General features: G+C 44.0%; 1 protein-coding gene across 1 annotated transcript; it reads left to right on the plus strand.

Moving 5' to 3' along the window:
• Positions 1-14,242: 14,242 nt before the first annotated feature.
• On the plus strand, positions 14,243-18,197 carry LOC125972260 (actin-related protein 2/3 complex subunit 1B-B-like). The gene is given in 11 exon segments (XM_049725892.2): positions 14,243-14,261; positions 15,149-15,265; positions 15,330-15,434; positions 15,508-15,577; positions 15,579-15,716; positions 15,926-16,033; positions 16,478-16,723; positions 16,930-17,005; positions 17,115-17,314; positions 17,457-17,547; positions 17,850-18,197. Coding segments are annotated over 10 exon segments (1,137 nt in total). The 5' UTR covers positions 14,243-14,261; positions 15,149-15,201; the 3' UTR covers positions 17,889-18,197.
• The last annotated feature ends 943 nt before the right edge of the window (positions 18,198-19,140 follow it).

A 19,140-nucleotide genomic window follows, 5' to 3' on the forward strand; every position in this document is an offset into this window, starting at 1 on the left:
CCTTTAGTGTATTTCGGGACTGCTGTAAGTCTGAATGCACTCCTCGCGAGAAAAGACTCAACATTCTGCCTCACTGGTTTTGTCTGCTGATCCTTTTTCTGATTTTGAACCTAACAGCACGAGAATTGGCAACAGCACCAGTGTGAAGGACACTGTAGCGTTTGTCTCGATCCGTGTTGTAAACATCGACGGATTAAACCTGTCATCTGCCCCGACTGTAACAAAACTTGTCGTAATGAGGAATGCTTTACTAAACATAAAAAGTTTCGATCAATGAATCGTGTGAGCAACTGCATTTCATACAAAAAATGCTTGCAGTGTGGTCTTCGGTATTATGTGAAAGCTGATGGTACCGGTGCTAAACATCGTTGCCCCGTTAAAAAGTGCACAGTGTGTGATGAGATCTTAAATCAAGATGATGCCTTGCTGAACCCCCACATGTGCTACATACAGCCCATCAAGCCTCAACCACCGTGCAAAAATGTAGTCTACTACGATTTTCAAACCTATGTAGATACAGATGGTTTACACAAACCTTTTGTCATCTGTTGCAAATCAAATACACTGACGAAACAATGGTTTGGCACAGATTGTGTTGACGAATTTCTCAGATTTTTTCGAAGGCCACGGTTTAAACAAACTACGTTTGTTGCACATAATGCGAGAGGTTTTGATTCATACATACTGATAAGGAGAATGCTTGAATTAGGTCTCAAACTTGACATTCTGATGCAGGGGAGTAACGTTCTATCATTTGTCGATTTAGACACAAAATCTCGATTCATAGACTCTCTCTCATTCTTGACGATGCCTCTAAGTGCGATGCCTAAGGCCCTGGGGTTTGAAGACAAATCAAAGGGTTACTTCCCACACAAATTCAGCTCTTTAGCGCATCTAAACTACGTAGGGTCTCACCCTGACCCCGCGTACTACGGTATCGAGCGAATGTCACCCTCGCAACGATCAAAGTTTGAGGAATGGTATACCAAAGAAGCTAACAATGTGTTTGATTTTGCTAAACAGGCGATAGCCTACTGCGAGAATGACATTGATCTGTTAATGCAGGGGTGTGAGAAATTCAGGAGCGAGTTTTTTGAGGCCACCGGAACAGATCCATTCAATGCGGTAACAATTGCGTCGGCGTGCATGAGAGCTTTTCGCGCTAATTTTCTAACCCCTCAAACACTAGCCATTACACCATCAGACAACTATATGCGTCAGCACAAAGCTTTTTCGCACGATTCTATTCAGTACATGCAATGGATCATGCACAGCCAAAATATCCAAATTAGACATGCATTGAACGGGGGTGAAGTTAGGATAGACAACTACACGGTAGACGGCTATTCTGAAATCGGGGGCGTAAAAATAGTGTTTGAGTATTTTGGTTATCACCACGGCTGCGCAGAATGCTTCGACCTCTCTAAAATATGCCCGACAACAAAACGCCCTTTTCAGGAGAGGTTTGATAAAACACAAAAGAAAATTCAGGACCTACAGCTTAGACAGAATGAAAAAGATGAACATAGAGGTGAAGGAATTCCTGAAAAAAAACAAATTTCCTACACCGCTCAAACCAAGGCAGGCTCTTTTTGGGGGCCGAACAAACGCATTTGTTTTAAGATACACGGCTGAGCCTAACGAGCGCGTGTTGTATGTTGATGTGACGTCATTATACCCTTTCATCAACAGTACAGGCACCTACCGTATCGGTCATCCAACGATTATCCACAGTGATTTTAAAGACCCTAGGTCGTATTTCGGTTTCATCAGCGCCACACTCAACCCACCCCGTGGTTTGTATTTTCCTGTTCTACCCTTCAAAACAGCTAAAGGTAAACTCGTCTTCACACTGTGCCGTACATGCGCCGAGTGTAACAACCAGCAGACGGCGTGTACACATAGTGATGAGCAAAGATCGTTAACAGGTGTTTGGACAACCCCTGAATTTGTTAAGGCACTTGATCTCGGGTACACGGTTGCAGATATTACCGAAATATGGCATTACACAAGAACGAGCGACACAATTTTCCGCGATTATATGCGAACATTTCTAAAGGGTAAACAGGAATCTTCAGGTTATCCGGCTCACGTGGTCAACCAGGAGGATAGAGAAAGATACATAGAAGGATATGCCATTCATCAGGGTATCCAACTAGACCCTTCCAAAATTGCTGTAAACCCTGGCAAAAGGCAAGTGTCAAAACTCTGTCTTAACAATCTATGGGGAAAACTTGCGCAACGTGAGAATATGACAAACACAAAAATTGTGACAAAATCTGAGGATTTTTTTGAACTTCTGTTTTCAGGTCTGTACAATGTGAAATTCTTCCATTTTATCAGTGAAAAGCTTTCAATTGTGCAGTATTGTTTCAACATAAACAATGAGATCCCCGCCTCAAAAACATCAAACGTGGCTGCAGCGTGTTTCACAACAGCCTATGCACGCCTAAAAATGTACAGCTATTTAGAAATTTTACAGAGGCGTGTCCTTTACACCGATACAGACGTACACGGTGAAACCGGGCGAAAGTGTTCTCCCTCTAGGGGATTATCTGGGTGATTTGACAGATGAGCTTTCGAATGACAGCATTTTAGAATTTGTCTCAGCGGGGCCAAAAACATACGCTTACAAAACACAAGGATCATCTCAGACGGTCATAAAAGTGAAGGGGATCACGCAGTCTCACGAAAGCGGTCACAGCATCAATCTCGATAGCATGCTCAGTTTGGTTCAAGGGTACATCGATACAGCAGGTGCAACCTCAGATGTGCTATACGCTCCTCAACATAATATCGTTCGCGATAAGAGAGGGTTTCATCTCAGAAACATGTCATTTTCCAAGCGGCTTCGAGTGGTGTACGATAAAAGAAGGCTGCTAGAGCGAGGCACCACTGAACCGTTTGGCTACTGATATTTCTATCTATCTATCCATACATGTGTCTGTGTGTGGAAATGGCTTTTAACCAGATTGAATTTGACCCTAGATTAGAACTTCCTTTTTCATCTCTAGTAGCAGGGCCTTCAGGTTGTGGCAAGACTTTCTTTGTAAAAAATGTATTGGAAAATCCTGAACATGTTATGAGAAAAAAACCTGATAATATTGTCTGGGTTTATACTTCATATCAACCAATGTACGATGAGCTCAAAAACCTGAATAAAGACATTGTTTTTATCAAGGGGCTGCCTGAATCTTTTGATGACGAGAAGCTGTTCCCGCCACAGCAGCAGCATCTACTGATTTTGGATGACATCATCTTCCAAGCTTCGGATAACCCGGAAGTGGTCACCCAATATAGACATCATAAAAATTTAAGCGTTATAATGCTAACGCAGAATGTATTCCATCAGGGCAAATTCAGCCGTACTATTAGTTTAAACAGTAATTATTTGATTTTGTTCAAAAACCCCCGCGATAAACTGCAGGTGAGTGTCCTGGCAAATCAAATTTCTCCCAGCAACCGGAAGTTTTTCCTGGAATGGTTCGAAGATGTGGCGGCTCGGTGGCGCACTGGGTAGCACGTCCGCCTCACAGTTAGGAGGGTGCGGGTTCGATTCCACCTCCGGCCCTCCCTGTGTGGAGTTTGCATGTTCTCCCCGGGCCCGCGTGGGTTTTCTCCGGGCACTCCGGTTTCCTCCCACATTCCAAAAACATGCTTGGTAGGCCGATTGAAGACTCCAAATTGTCCCTAGGTGTGAGTGTGAGTGCGATTGGTTGTCTGTCTCTGTGTGCCCTGCGATTGGCTGGCAACCAATTCAGGGTGTCCCCCACCTCTGCACTCACCACCTTCTACAGAGGTGCTATTGAGAGCATCCTGACCAGCAGCGTCTCTGTTTGGCATGGCAGCTGCCTAGCTGCAGACAAAAAGGCGCTGCAGAGGGTGGTGAGGACAGCAGAAAAGATCATCAGGTCACCCCTTCCAGCCATTCAGGAACTGTACACTTCACACTGTTCCAAGAGGGCAATGAACATCATCAAAGACACTACTCATCCTGCACACAGACTGTTCTCCCTTCTACCATCAGGGAAGCGGTACCGCAACCTGCGGTCCCGCACAAGCAGACTGAGTAACAGCTTCTTTCCTCAAGCCATCAGACTCATGAACACACTGAGAAAAACCACTTGAACATTCCAAAGTCACCATGCCACTTGGCACTTTACTCTTGCACCTTATATACAGATCTACACTTTTTCACTTTACTTCTATGACCACTGATTGTACTTCTGCTGCTGTGTATGTATGTGTGTGTGTTTGGGGGGGGGGGGGTTGTGTGTTATGTCTGTATTATGTCAATACTCTTATTACACACCGTGTATGCGTGTGCGCGTGTGTGTGAATGTGAGAGAGAGCATTTTATTGTATAGTATTGCACATGTTTTATCAGCATGTTAGTGTTTGAATGACTGCAATGTATAAGTGTGCATTGTCTGTGTTTATGTTGTGAATGAATATGTCAGAGAAAGAATTGTAAATTCAGTATGAGTAAGTTAGCTGTGTGTGTGTGTGTGTGTGTGTGTGTGTGTGTGTGTGTGTGTGTGTGTGTGTGTGTGTGTGTGTGTGTGTGTGTGTGTGTGTGTGTGTGTGTGTGTGTGTTGTGTGTGTTGTGTGTATGTGTGTGTGAGAAAGAAAGAGATTTATGTCAATGTCTTATTTAAATGTTTTAAATGTTTTTAGTTAAACTGCACATTGGAGACTGGTCAAACGCAATTTCAAACTTCTGTGCTAACCCTGTTACATAGAATTTTTGACAATAAAGTAAACTTGAACTTGAACTTGAACTTGAACCTACTGCTCGATGACAGCTGGGATAGGCTCCAGCACGCCCGCGACCCCCGTGGGGACTAAGCGGTTCAGAAAATGGATGGATGGATGGATGGTTTGAAGATGCTACAAGAGAGCCGCATGGGTATTTTCTGGTAGATTTGACACCTTCATGCCCAGAACAATATAGACTACGTGGTGTCTACATAACCAATGGCCTGTCGTTTATATACCCAAACAATAAAACGATGACGAAGCTTTTAAAAACAAACGCACCGTTACTCAAATCTCTGTTTACATCCAAACCGGCCAAATGTAAGCATTTGCTACTCAGAGGTCCCAGTAGTTTAGTGAAAGCATTATGTGAGATTGCTTAAAATCAAAACTTTACAAGAGACTTAAAAAGCAAAAGAAAAATATCCGCTTTTTGGCTGATAAGAAAAATACTTTGAAGAAGAAAAGAGCTGTGTTAGTTCAGAAAGGTGGTTTTATATTGCCGTTACTGGCCGCTTTCGCACCTGTTCTCGGAAGTGTCATTAGTGGCTTTATGAACAAATCATAAAATAAGTTTGAAAACGGCTCAGAAAATGTTCCTGATTTCACCTTATCAGCTCGAGAGGCTGAATCGACCCGCTCCGACCATCCGTGATACAGCAGAGTATTCTTTGGATGAAGAGATGAAACAGGTTTTGGATAATAAAAATTTACGAAGCCAATGAGGGGGGTGAAATAAAGACCGCAGATGAGGCCACAATTGAGGTGACAGGTGCACAGTATGGGAATATTTTGGACGCCATAGGTCCACGTTTCCGCCGCAACGCCAACTATGTGCTGAAAAGACTGTCGGCAGAAGATGTAAGCTGGACGCCATTAAGTGAATTTATTTTTAGAGGAAAAACTATCAAAGGCTCCCATATGAGCGATTTGTTGCGACATTTGTGTGCGAGTGGGAAAAAAATCAACGAGCAACCGGTAGGATGGAGTGAATTTCTTCGGACGCTAGCCCGGTTAAACTTACCGGAAACAAGCATCTCCAACCCGTTGGCTCGCGCAGATTTTAAACGTTTAAAATACGCTAGGGGTGAAGATGAGGATGTTTCTTATGTAGAAGATGTAAGCATGATGAATAAAAGAAAAAGAAAGAGGACATCGCCGGTAGTAAAATGGGTTAGTTATTAGATGATACTCTATTGTTGTTAGTGAAAAAAAAACGCATGACTCTGTAACTCTCTTTAACAATGTTTATTGAATAAAATAGATTTTTATAAAACCTTAACACGGTTTCAGACAATGACATTTTTTAAATTTATGCAATGAACATGTTTGCCTGCCGCACATCCGGTCTGGCCTTCGTCATTTTTTGACAAACTCACTAACCATGGCGTCGTTATGGAGAGGATCGGAATTGTAATGAGTCAGCACTTCACGATAGGTGAGCCCCCACCCACGTTGACTTAGATAATACACACAGTGTTGACCGCAGGTGTCTGTCAGCTCGTGTTGCAGCTGGCCGTTCTGATATTCGACCCGTTTAGAATGCTTCTTCAAAAATCTGTATATACTTGACGGGTAATATGGACTATCCGGTGGCAGACCAAAAGGATCAAAGAATGTGGCCGAACCATCCGATTCTAAAGTCAAAGCAAGCCAGTGCTCTCCGGGTAGATGTCTTGGATGGGTGTTGACAATGTAATATTTTGGAGGCGGTTCTCTGACGTCAGCTAACTCATCCGATGCGAAAACACCTCCAAATAAGGTTTTCTGCATCCGAGTCATAATCAAGTCCAATTCACGACCGTTCATAGCGTTAATAATAGTCCATCAATACTTTCCTCTTGGCGTTAATCTCGATAAGAGAATCGTATGCAGCGTATACAATAAGAGTTGCTGTGTGCGGTAGCGGTACACGGAAACGCAGATCGAGGCGTAAAACCCCGTTGTTTATGGGTGTCAAAGCCCCAGAATCATCTGCCTGACTTAAATTGAAAACAAAAAGTGAGTAACCTTGACTAAAATCCTGTTGATCGATACAAAGAGGTAGATCTTTCAAAAAACGCCCTGTTGCTGTGTATAAATTATGAAATTCACGTGTACATATCCCAGCTTCGAAATTGGGCTGAAAAGCTTTGGCAGGTATCTCTCGACCTTCGTGACTGAGAGCTAAATACTCTATGTTATAATGCAAAAAATTAAACGGGTTTAAATCTCTCCGTCCCATGGAACTGTTGTGGTTTACTAGGGCTATTACAATTTGTTTAGGGATATGTCCGAGGAAGAGATTATCCTGATGACAGATTCTTGAGTTTTGAGGTATGGAGAACGGATAGAGTGCGTTACCTTTCTGTAAAGCGGCGGCGTGGCCTATTGCTACGGCCGGTGAGACTGTTACTTTTTTCACAAATAGGGATGCTCCTAGTATTTTGAGACACAGTCGCTGTCTGGAGCGCTCATGAGACAGAAATCATCAGAAGCTCTAGTTAACTTTAGACGCAGATCCACATTATTCAATAGATGGCGTTCGGAAAAGAAAATATCTCCATGAAGCGGTCCCGTAAGGTGGAATTCACGTGCGCGACGCAAAAACCCGAGATTAATTTCAGCTCCCTCGGCATGTGTGTAGGCATGTGTGGCACTAGATTGTGAGATTAGCCGCCCGCCCAACGAAATATCTAATTGACTAAAAATTGTGTTTATAGGGAAATTCACGATGCCAACTTGTTCTTGCGGTGGAATATTTGTCCCATCCCTACACGTCACCTTTAAACGGAGATGTAGTAGAGTGTCGGATAAATCAAAATATTTTGAGCCGTCCCCGGGTATAAAAAAATTCTATGGGACCCTGGTCCACAATTGCGGACAAAGGTTGAAATTCGACATATGAACTATCTTCTATGGAGAGTTGCGTCGGGGGTGCGTTAAAGATTTCCAAACTTGAGAGAACGCATTCTTGACTTGTAAAATGTAGAAGAGCCATTTTTTAAGAGAAAATATCTGCCTTGCGTCTCCTTCGCTTTTTCTTGACAACTGGCCTGAGACCGGTCGAGCGCCTTTTTCTTTTAACGCTCCTTTTTCTCCGCCCCCCAGGATGGAGTCCCCCACGTGACAATACAGCTAGCCCGGAACCTTGTTGATCGGGGGCTTGTTTCTGGTGGATTCTTTGAATGACGCACCCTGCTACATCCGTTGCTATGTTTTTAGCGGCGGCTTGAAGATGCGGCTTCGCCAAGTTAAACCAGTTTTTGAACATAGGCATCACGAAACGGAATAGTTTTGCAAAAATAGACCCCAGACCACGCCCATATTGCACCGGGCTTCCCGAAAAACCCTGGAAGGAACCCCCGACTTGTGTTTCATAATAATCGACAAAACGATACACCGTCGCCATAACTACCCTCAAGAGGTCGGGTCCTAAGCATTGGAGCGTCGGCGTCACCAACTGTCTAATGATGTATGACATCAGTGTAGATGAACATGAAATATCATCCGGCTCGTCTGTCGGCAGGATGTTGTGCGTTTACGCCTTTCGGCTTGAGTGAGAGCCAATGTTCAGGGTTCATTCCAACAATGTACGCTAGGGGGCTCTTGAACATAATTCTCAACCCTTCTTCGCCCGAAAACAGGAACCTCTGTTTATGTTGATCAAATTGGACGTCAATCTTTTTGTTACTCGCTTTAGTTAATAGAGTTTGAGTGTCCAAAGCTAACGATTCATGATCTCTATAGATCCCTCCTCGCATTTTGAGCATGGTTCGAACTTCTGAGTCATCTTGGAACACGTCCCCTCTACGAACCGAAAGCTTAGGCCTTTTTCAGATAGAAATTCGTTTTTTCTCAGTAATGGTGGGGATTGAGTTGATGTATGAAATCTCACATAAACCGACCTCCCACGAACCTTTTAAATCGATATGTTGCGCCAGTTCGGTTTTAAATTTGGTGAGGCTGTTTTCGCTAAAAAGATGCATACTAGCATTTGACGCTAATGTTACGTAGAATTCTCTCTGGCCTTCACCCATCTTGTAATTTTCACAGAATGGCTGTTTTATCGAACGTCAGATGTTTTTAATACTCTTTGCGGGTACCCAACTGTCGAATTTGGCAGGCCAGCCCACCCAGTGGACGAGGGACTCGCGTTTGCCTGACACGGTGCGTGATTTAAGAATTTTCTGTATGCGAAATCTTTTATTTTTTTTTATTTTTACTTTTTGTAATTGCGCTTCGTAAAAGCTGCATTCTATAGGCATACCATCCAAGATATTTTATAGACGGGGGGAACGCGATGGAGACATTTTGTTATTCTGAATATTTCATCTGTATAACTTTGTAAATAACCTTTCGCAAAAACCCCTCTCAGCTTTGAAAGCCGCACAGTTTCACCTGGAGCGAACCGGAACTTGCCCCCGCGTTGAAAAGGGTTGTTTGAATACAGGTTGGTAAAAACAATATCTTTATTACCCTCGTTTACGGCATTTGGTGTCATTTTTATACTACTATGAAAACTGTCATTATAACTGACAATAAAATCCTGAATTACATCAATGTAGCGTTGCGTGTTCTTAGCTGTGAAATACCTCCACATGCGCATTTTCAACGTTTTGTTGAATCGCTCAACGGTTTGCGCTTTTGTATCGGAAGATGTTGCAAAATGTGTAATATTGTACTTTCTCATTAATTTCTGGACATGTTTGTTAAAAAACTCCGTCCCTTTATCTGTTTGAAGGCGTAATGGTGAACCGCTAACTGATAGGATATCTTCAAATGCTTTGGTGACCTGCGTACCTGTTTTAGCTTTCAAATACATATGCACATTTCGAGAAAATATCGATTACGGTTAGTAAATATTTATATCCATTGTTGTAGCGTGCTAGTGATTGCATATCGCATAAATCTGCTTGGAATTGTCTCATAGGACCTCGAACAAAAACTTTATTTCTAGGAAAAGTTATTCTAGCTGGTTTGTGTAAAGTGTTAGCATCTTGATCGGATAAAAAAGCTTTCACTTTTTTAATGTTAGTGTTTTTACAGCTAACAGCCGCTGTTCTGTGTAGGCGTGTCTCTCCACCAAAACTAGCTGGATTCTTAGCACAATAATAGAGTCTCTGAAGACATCTCTCGCCACCCATTGTTAGGTAAGTTCTGACGGATATCAGAGTGTAACGCTGTTAATAAAACAAGCAGGTATGACATCTTGTGATTTTAAATTGAATAAACACAGAGAAACAATCGCTTTTCCGGTCACAATAGTTTATTACAGAAAAAAATCAAACTAGTTCTTAAAAACATTACTAATAAACAGAAACAAGTATAAAACATGGTAAAAATAAAACCATGGTAAAAAAAAAAAAATTTCTATAAATCCTAAGGTTTAACATAACGCATGAATGAAGATAACATAGATGGTGTTACTTTGGACCCTATTAGAGTTTTAAACTTCTTTAGCTGCTCCCCTGTTAAATTTAGAAGTACTGTGAGGAAAGTCACCAGTTGGGCCCACATTTTTTTCACAATACCTCCCATTGTGTCTTTCCAAACGTTCTAAATAATAGAGCGACTTCGTTGTTACTCAACACAGTGCCACGCGCTTCTTGTTTTATCATACGGAGCCGGGCAAAGATCTTGCACTCGTGAGCTAGGTCGTGTAGAATGGCAGAAACAGTATTGCGAATGTTTATAAGAGATGCAGAGGTTTTAAAATAGAAAAGCATTGTCGACAACGTGTGGAGGAAGTCAGCATTGCAGAACTCAGCCGTCACTGCTTCATAATTCACGTAGAAATAAAAGTTTCGATCCTCAACATTTCGATCCTCAACAGCCGCTGGCTGTGATTTTTGAAAGCCAGGTTGCATTCAGCTCACCTTCTAACCCGTATTCATTGAGAAATTCAGACAAAACCTCGGGCCGGAGTTGATTTAAAACACCCCAGTCATTTGAGTTCAACGTACCATACGCACCGGCCTGCTCATAGTTGCTGCTGTTGTTGTTTGATCCAGAGCTCTCTTGATTTCTCATAAAGAAAGACAACTCACCAGTCTCGTAAAAAAAATTAAATCCCCATAGAGTCTCCGGTGTTAGAGGCCAGCTCCGCTCAAGTTTTTCTGTAGGCCTCTATTGCATACGTTTTAAATACATTTGTTTCTTCCTAGGGGCATCTAACAAGCCATCAGGGCCTTTACGGCAAAGATGGATACTGACCGGCGTTTCTGCCATCATGATTTGAGCTTCAGGTTTGCAGTTTAACACCACAGCTTTAGCTTAGCTCTTTTCTGTGAACTAGCAGCACAATACTCTGGCGTAATATACCAACAACAGGTCCAGCCCCTCTCTCAAACCACACCTCTGTGTATCACGTGTTTTTTTTAATCAGGATATGTTTTAAACTTAGACAACCTTCATAAAAACAGAGGCCTTCATCTGTCTCCCTCCAAAATTAAAGGATTCCAACAGTCTCTCTTTCAGATATCTTTGGCGCCAATAATGCCGACTCCACTATTGTTCGTGAAATTACATGCGCCAACACCTTGATTGTTTTCTCTTTCAGATACCTTTGGCACCAATAATGACGACTCTCGTGACCCCCCACACTGACACAAACAGCCCCTCCTCTTCACCTTCTCAACAAAACGGGCCCCTTCAAGCCACACGTACGGGCTGGTAGCAAAGCTAGCTCAGATGCTGCACCTGTCTTGATTCATAAAAATACATGCCCATACATATCCACATCTTAAAAATGGCACCAGCAAACCAAAATGGCGACAGTCAAAGATGGCGCCGTCACGACTGGCGCCATCTTGATGCCCCCAACCCCACCCCAATTCAAAAGGGGGTGATTTATGATACCATAACAAGTCATAAAAAGGTCATAAAATTTTATGACCCCTAACTCGTTTGCATATGAATAGACATCAAAGCCTGATACCTTCTTCATTTGTGTCCCATGGAAGCAGACTCTCCTTCGAACTTGCCCCACCCCGAAGACTCATCACCCATCAATCTCGGCCCACAATGTGCTACTGAATATAAAACTGATCTAACAACCTTGGACGTGGCCTTTTCTGAATGGAGACTTTCCGCTCTTGAAGGGCCCAGCGCTGTATTGTACTTTCCTGAAAACAGAGGTTTTCGAACAAGAATTGTGATTGAACTCAACCAATCTGTGTAAGTCGAATTTCTGCTTCAGTGTCTTTGCATTTTCCTAAATCTGAAGAAATCAAACGAGCACGCAGTGAGTAAATTGGATAACAGGTGATTGGCAAAGGCTTTTGCCGTGAGGCGCAGATAACGCGCTCCCTAAATTGTGGACAGAATCCAACAGGACCCCTGAATTAGTGGGAGCACTCAGCTTGTTTCTCAGACTCGAGCCGGTCCAATTTAGGCGTAAGAGACAATGTCCTTCTTGTTCACGTTTTTTTCTTTAAAAAAAATCCAAAGGTTTGTCTTTTAATGCAAGGTGCTTGGTCTCCATGTGCCGAAGCAGTTTTGAAGGCTTCATTGCCTTGTTAGCTAGCCTGTCGCCACATATTGTGCAGAGTGGGCTTGGCGCGTCAGAATCACCTGTGGCGATTAATCCATATTTTAATTAGGACTCCTGAAATTTTCTTTTAAATGCAGCTTCTCTTTTCTTAGAAGTCGTAGCCTCTTCTTCTTCCGTCTCCTCATTGGTTTATTTTCCCTTTCCGTAGAAGCTTTTGAAGCTTTCTTGCTCATCTTTGCTAGCTTCGCGGGCTCAACGGGGCTGACATGTCACGTGACCGGGACAAACGTCTTGACCAGAATTAACTTGTGTCAAGAGATACAGATGCACCGATGGATGTAATTAGGAGAGAATCGCCACATTTTTTTATATTTTTCAAAGTAAATTCTTACTCATTTTTGCTAGCTTTGCGGGCTCGACTGGGGAAACATGTCATGTGACCGGGACGAGCCTCTTGACCTGAATTCATTGATCGTCGATAAAAGATATATATATATATATATATATATATATATATATATATATATATATATATATATATATATATATATATATATATATATATATTTGTTTTCTGTGCAGCTTGGCGGCCCGGTACCAAGTGACCCACGGACCGGTACCGGTCCGCGGCCCGGTGGTTGGGGACCACTGCTCTACAGAGTTGTCTGCAGAAAAAACTGTGTCCGCTTCAAAAGTCATACCTTTAAACCGAATGGTACAACACAAACTCGCCACAAGGACTCTAACACTGGCGAATGATACAGCAATTGAACTGAGCCAACACTTGCAACATCTTCTGGCTACAAGATGCAATATGGAAACTGTAAGGGTGCTGGCATTTGCCACAGTTCTCGATCCACGTTTTAAAACACTTGCCTTTGGAAACCAAAGTTATGCAAAAGAGGCAGTCAGAGAGAAGATCAATGCCCTAGGCTTTGATGTCTATTCATATGCAAATGAGTTAGGGGCCTTTTTATGACTTGTTATGGTATCATAAATCACCCTCTTTTGAATTGTGGCGGGGTTGGGGGCATCAAGATGGCGCCAGTCGTGACGGCGCCATCTTTGACTGTCGCCATTTTGGTTTGCTGGCGCCATTTTTAAGATGTGGATATGTATGGGCATGTATTTTTATGAATCAAGACAGGTGTAGCATCTGAGCTAGCTTTGCTACCAGCCCGTACGTGTGGCTTGAAGGGGCCCGTTTTGTTGAGAAGGTGAAGAGGAGGGGCTGTTTGTGTCAGTGTGGGGGGTCACGAGAGTCGTCATTATTGGTGCCAAAGTTGTCTGGATGAGAGTCGCATATAATTTGAGAAACATTAGTTTAGCCAAAGGTGTCTGAAAGCGAGACGCATGTAATTTGACAAACAATAGTTTAGAGGATCAAGCGTTTTTTTTGTTGAGAAAATCATTGAAATGTCGTTAGCATGGTGCCAGAGGTATCTGAAGGGGGTTTTGTTGAAAAAATCATTGAAGTGTCGTCAGCATGGTGCCAAAGGTATCTGAAAGATTAAAAAAAAGCAAGAGGGAGACAGACGAAGGCCTCTGTCTTTATGAAGGCTGTCTAAATTTAAAACATATCCTGATTAAAAAAAAACAAAAACAAAAAAAACAAACAAAAAAAAAACACGTGATACACAGAGGTGTGGTTTGAGAGAGGGGCTGGACCTGTTGTGCATATATTGTGCGAGAGTATTCTGCTGATAGTTCATAGAAAAGAGCTAAGCTAAAGCTGTGGTGTTAAACTGCAAACCTGAAGCTCAAATCATGATAGCAGAAACACCAGTCAGTATCCGTCTTTGCCGTAAAGGCCCCGATGGTTTGCTAGATGCCCCTAGGAAGAAACCAATGTATCTAAGGCGTATGCAACAAAGGCCTACAGAAAAACTTGAGCGGAGCTGGCATCTAACACCAGAGACTCTATGGGGATTTAAATTTTTTTACGAGACTGGTGAGTTGTCTTTCTTTATGAGAAACCATGAGAGCTCTGGATCAAACAACAGCAACTATGAGCAGACCGGTGCATACGGTACGTTGAACTCAAATGACTGGGGTGTTTTAAATCAACTCCTGCCAGAGGTTTTGACTGAATTTCTCAATGAATACGGGTTAGAAGGTGAGCTGAATGCAACATGGATTTCAAAAATCACAGCCGGCGGGAGATGTTTTTTCCGGTTTAAAGTTTCTCCTCAAACTTTTGATGGGGCAGAAGATGGAGAGCTAATCGATCTATTATATCCAACAGCACACAAGACTCTGTTCCTCCTCCTACCCCCTCATACCCCCCTCTTTTTCTCACCTGCAGACACAGAAAGGTGGGGTTGTAGTCATTAGCATAACTATCTAAAATGTATAAGAGCGGACATGCAGACACCCCCTTTCACACACGCACGCACAAGAGAAAGAAGATGGCTCAAAAAATGACGCAAAACTGAAAAGTCTGGTTCCGTTAACCCCAAACAGGAAGTGAGCAAGACAAGGCACAAAATTGCCATTTGTTTCCCATTTGGCTTTTCCCCAAAACGAAAACGGACATTGTTTCGAGACACTTCCTCTCTTCAAAGTGTCCCCAGTTCCGTTTTCTTCTGGTTGTGATTGCTCACCAGCGTCCTCCTTGCGCAACTTCCTGTTTTCTCTTCTCTGCCATATATTCCTGCTCAAACTCATTTATTTATTCATGTTTAAGTCATGCTTGTTTTGTTTTGTTTTTTCCAAGGGAAAACATTGCAGTGAAGTCAAATTAAAGGAAGATTGTTATCACTTATCAGTATGCTGTAGAGTTTAGAGTTTTTTGTAGAGTGTTGTAGTAGTTTTTTAAAAATATATATTATATTGAGAGCAAAACGCAGTATTTTGTTTACAAAAAAAAAAAAAAAAGTGAATGAGGTTGTATTTTCCCTTTGTGTGTGTCAGCAGATTCCTCTCGTGGCACTTCCTGCTTGGCATTGAGTGTTGTTCTGTGATTGGCCATGGCCTTCCATAGCTTCCTGCTGGTACCAATTAGCTGCCACGCCTGGAACAAAGACGGAACCCGTAAGTTTCCCCGCTCCGTTCTCAAGTGAACGGCTGAGCTGGACTGAAGCAAATTCTTCCTCAGAACTGGCCATCTGCCCCAACAACCACGAGGTCCACATCTACAAGAAGGACGGGACCAAGTGGAGCAAGATTCACGAGCTCAAAGAGCACAACGGCCAAGTGACAGGTGAGACGCGGCCACGCGCTCGCTCATAATCCTCCAAAACATTTTGGCCGTATCTTCGATCGGATCTCGGCAGGTGTGGACTGGGCGCCCGACAGCAACCGCATCGTGACGTGCGGCGCCGACCGCAATGCCTACGTGTGGACTCTGGAAGCCCACCCTGGTCATCCTGCGCATCAACCGGGCGGCGCGCTGCGTCAAGTGGTCGCCGCGCGAGAACAAGTTTGCCGTGGGAAGCGGCTCGCGACTAATCTCCATCTGCTACTTTGAGCAGGAGAACGACTGGTGAGCTAGCACGTGCACACACAGCCTTCTCTGGGGACGGGAATTATTTGGGGACGTGGTCAATTCAACTTCTCTCTGCAAACTTCTGGGAACAAGAACCGATGCTTGCGACCAAAACCATTAGTGGAACCGAGGAGCCAAGCAGCTCAATGAGGCGTCTGAGTCATTGGGTAAGTCCGGTCCATCTGATGATGTCATGGTCCTTGCAGGTGGGTGTGCAAGCACATCAAGAAGCCCATCCGCTCCACCATCCTCAGTCTGGACTGGCACCCCAACAACGTGCTGCTGGCCGCCGGCTCGTGTGACTTCAAGTGCAGGTAGCAAACGCTAGCTAACCTCCGTGTGCGCTAAACCAAAGAATGGGCCGGTCAAGTTTTGGCAGAACTCCATTTAATTGAAATGAAAATAACTACATGAAATACAGCACATACCTCATCCAGCGAAAACGCACACACACACACACACATATGCACCTTGTTTCTGGCAGATGTTTGTAGTACTGCCACCCACAGGATTGGAGTGCAATATCATGGCTCAACCATTGAGGCTATTTAACAATGTCGTCTTTGAGGCACAAATAAATAAATGATAAATAAATATACAAAAATAAATACTGTATACACACACGCATACCTTGTTTCTGGCAGTTGTTTGTAGTACTGCCACCCACAGGATTGGAGTGTAATACCATGGCGCAACAACGGAGGCTATTTTACAACTGAGGTTATTTTATTTTTGCGGCACAAATTTTCTGCCGGCAGGGTGTTCTCGGCCTACATCAAGGAGGTGGAGGAGAAGCCGAGCCCCACGCCCTGGGGCAGCAAGATGCCCTTCGGCGAGATGCTGTTTGAGTCCGGGGGCTCCGCAGCCGACGGTCCCGGCGCAGGGGCGGCAGGCAGCGGCGGCGGCTGGGTGCACAGCGTCTGCTTCTCCGACTCGGGCAACCGCCTGGCCTGGACATCGCACGACTCCACCGTGTCGGTCGCAGAGGGCGGCAAGAGCAGCACGTAAGATTTCATGATGTACTTTTGCCACTTCGTTTAACAATTGCCCACATTTTCAAGTTTAATTTTTGGGGTTGAATTCTCCATCTTACAGTCAAGTTTGATGTGTTTTACTTCATAATTGCCTAAATCCTTTTTTTAGAAATATTTCCTGTTGTTTTCGATTCAGTAAGTGATGCTAAACAATTGAAGATTTTCAAATTCCACAGCGTGAGCAGCCTGAGGTCCGACACGCTCCCTCTTCTGTGCGTCACCTTCATCACCGAGAGCAGCTTAGTCGCCGCCGTGAGTACACGCCGAGCGTTGCGGGCCACCCTTTGCGTCGCCACGGTTTCAAGCGTGACGTGTTAGCAGCGTCGCTGAGAATAACGTTCTTTTCGCGGGCCCCTTCCAGGGCCACGACTGCTGCCCCATGCTCTTTGTGTTGGACGCCGCCAAAGGAGGCCTGGCGTTCGGAGGCAAACTGGACGTCCCCAAGCAGGCGGCCCAAAAGGGGATCAGCGCCAGGGAGCGCTTCCAGAACCTGGACCGCCGTGCCTCGGAGACCCCGAGCACCGACAGAGACCTGAGCACGCTGCACAAGAACAGCATCAGGTGTGTGTGAGCAAAAAAAAAAAAGAAAAGTTTGCATCAATGTGTGTTTCTTCTGGGGCGGGCGGAGCTAAAAGGGCCAGCTGTGATGAACTGTCTGTGGGTGTGTCACTGCCGAATTTGATTTCATCTTTTGCTCTTTTAGTCATATCTCAGTGCTGCAAGGAGGACGGAAGCAGTGCGCCAAGTTCTACACCACTGGCATGGATGGAGGCTTGTGCATCTGGGATGTCAAGGTGACACACACACACACCAACGGGCAGTTTGCTCCAACTGCGGAACGGATGCGTGCCATGCATCTTTGGCTCTTCTACTACTACTACTCCATCTACTTCTAAGTGCAATTTAAATTGTGTTATTTATTTCATTCGATGAAATGTGAGGTCTGTATGTCATAGATATGTACCGTATTTTCCAGACTATAAGTCACAGTTTTTTTTCATGGTTTGGCCCACGGCGCTTCCGTTCCGCAGTGTGAATTATTTCAAATTCCCTGAAGACGTATGGTGTCTAACTAATTTTGGTTGCTTCTATTCAGACTCTGGAGTCATCTATGAAGAACCTGAAGATTGTGTGAAGCGACTCCTGCTTTTTGTCTTTGAAGGAGAATATGAAGAAGACAAGCAGCGCCTTACTCCCCACAGCTTTTGTGCCGTGTTTTAAAAGTAGGTCTTTATTTTTCTATCCTTAGCTCAAACAAGCAGACGCAAGCGCGCCGTGTTAGGCCCTCGTCTGCCAGTGGGACCGATGACGCGAGACCTGGCTCAACGCTTACTGCAGTATTTCAAAATGATATTAATGTCCATTATGAGAGGCTGTAAATGCTCCTCTTTATACGCTTATGCTGGTCATAATATGCATTTAATAAATAAACAAAAGTGCTTTACGTTGTTTGTGGCTGCTGTTCACTTTTGATTCCATTCTGTGCAAGAGGAGGGGAGGGAACCTGCGCTCAAGAGAGACTTTTGTGGACGTGACCTTGTCTTCTGGCGCCCTCCTGTGGACGGCACGAGCAGGACGATTTGCATCACGACACCCCCTCACTCACACAAATACACACGCACACATATTAAACAGTTGTCACCTCCTCCTGCCTTCACCCATTTCCTCCCCCTCCGGCTTGGATAAATTTGGCCAGGAGATATATAACGTGTTGCTATGGTGACACGCTGCTTTCTATCTATCTATCTATCTATCTGTCTGTCTGTCTGTCTGTCTGTCTGTCTGTCTGTCTGTCTGTCTGTCTGTCTGTCTGTCTGTCTGTCTGTCTGTCTGTCTGTCTGTCTGTCTGTCTGTCTGTCTGTCTGTCTGTCTGTCTGTCTGTCTGTCTGTCTGTCTGTCTATCTATCTATCTATCTATCTATCTGTCTGTCTATCTATCTATCTATCTATCTATCTATCTATCTATCTATATCGCGGTATAGAGGCTATTTTTTTTCAGTTCATATGACTTTAACCAGTAGGTGTCAGTAATGTACATTGAAGCTGGTGCCACCTTGCCGTAAAACAAAACGAAGCAGCCGTGCTTGGCCGCAACGCCTCAATGAAAGCTGTGTCCGCATCATCTGTCTCGGCATCAGAGTTGTCAGGGCTGGACCAGAATGTGATGCCGGGCTCATTGCCCATACCTATGTGGTAAAAGTCTTCTGGCAAGCATTTTTTGTGCCATCTTCTTTCTCTAGTGCGTGCGTGTGTGAAAGGGCGTGTCTGCATGTCCGCTCTTATACATTTTAGATAGTTATGCTAATGACTACAACCCCACCTTTCTGTGTCTGCAGGTGAGAAAAAGAGGGGGGTATGAGGGGGTAGGAGGAGGAACAGAGTCTTGT

Source organism: Syngnathus scovelli, chromosome 7 (assembly GCF_024217435.2).
Source record: "Syngnathus scovelli strain Florida chromosome 7, RoL_Ssco_1.2, whole genome shotgun sequence".
NCBI lineage: Eukaryota > Metazoa > Chordata > Actinopteri > Syngnathiformes > Syngnathidae > Syngnathus > Syngnathus scovelli.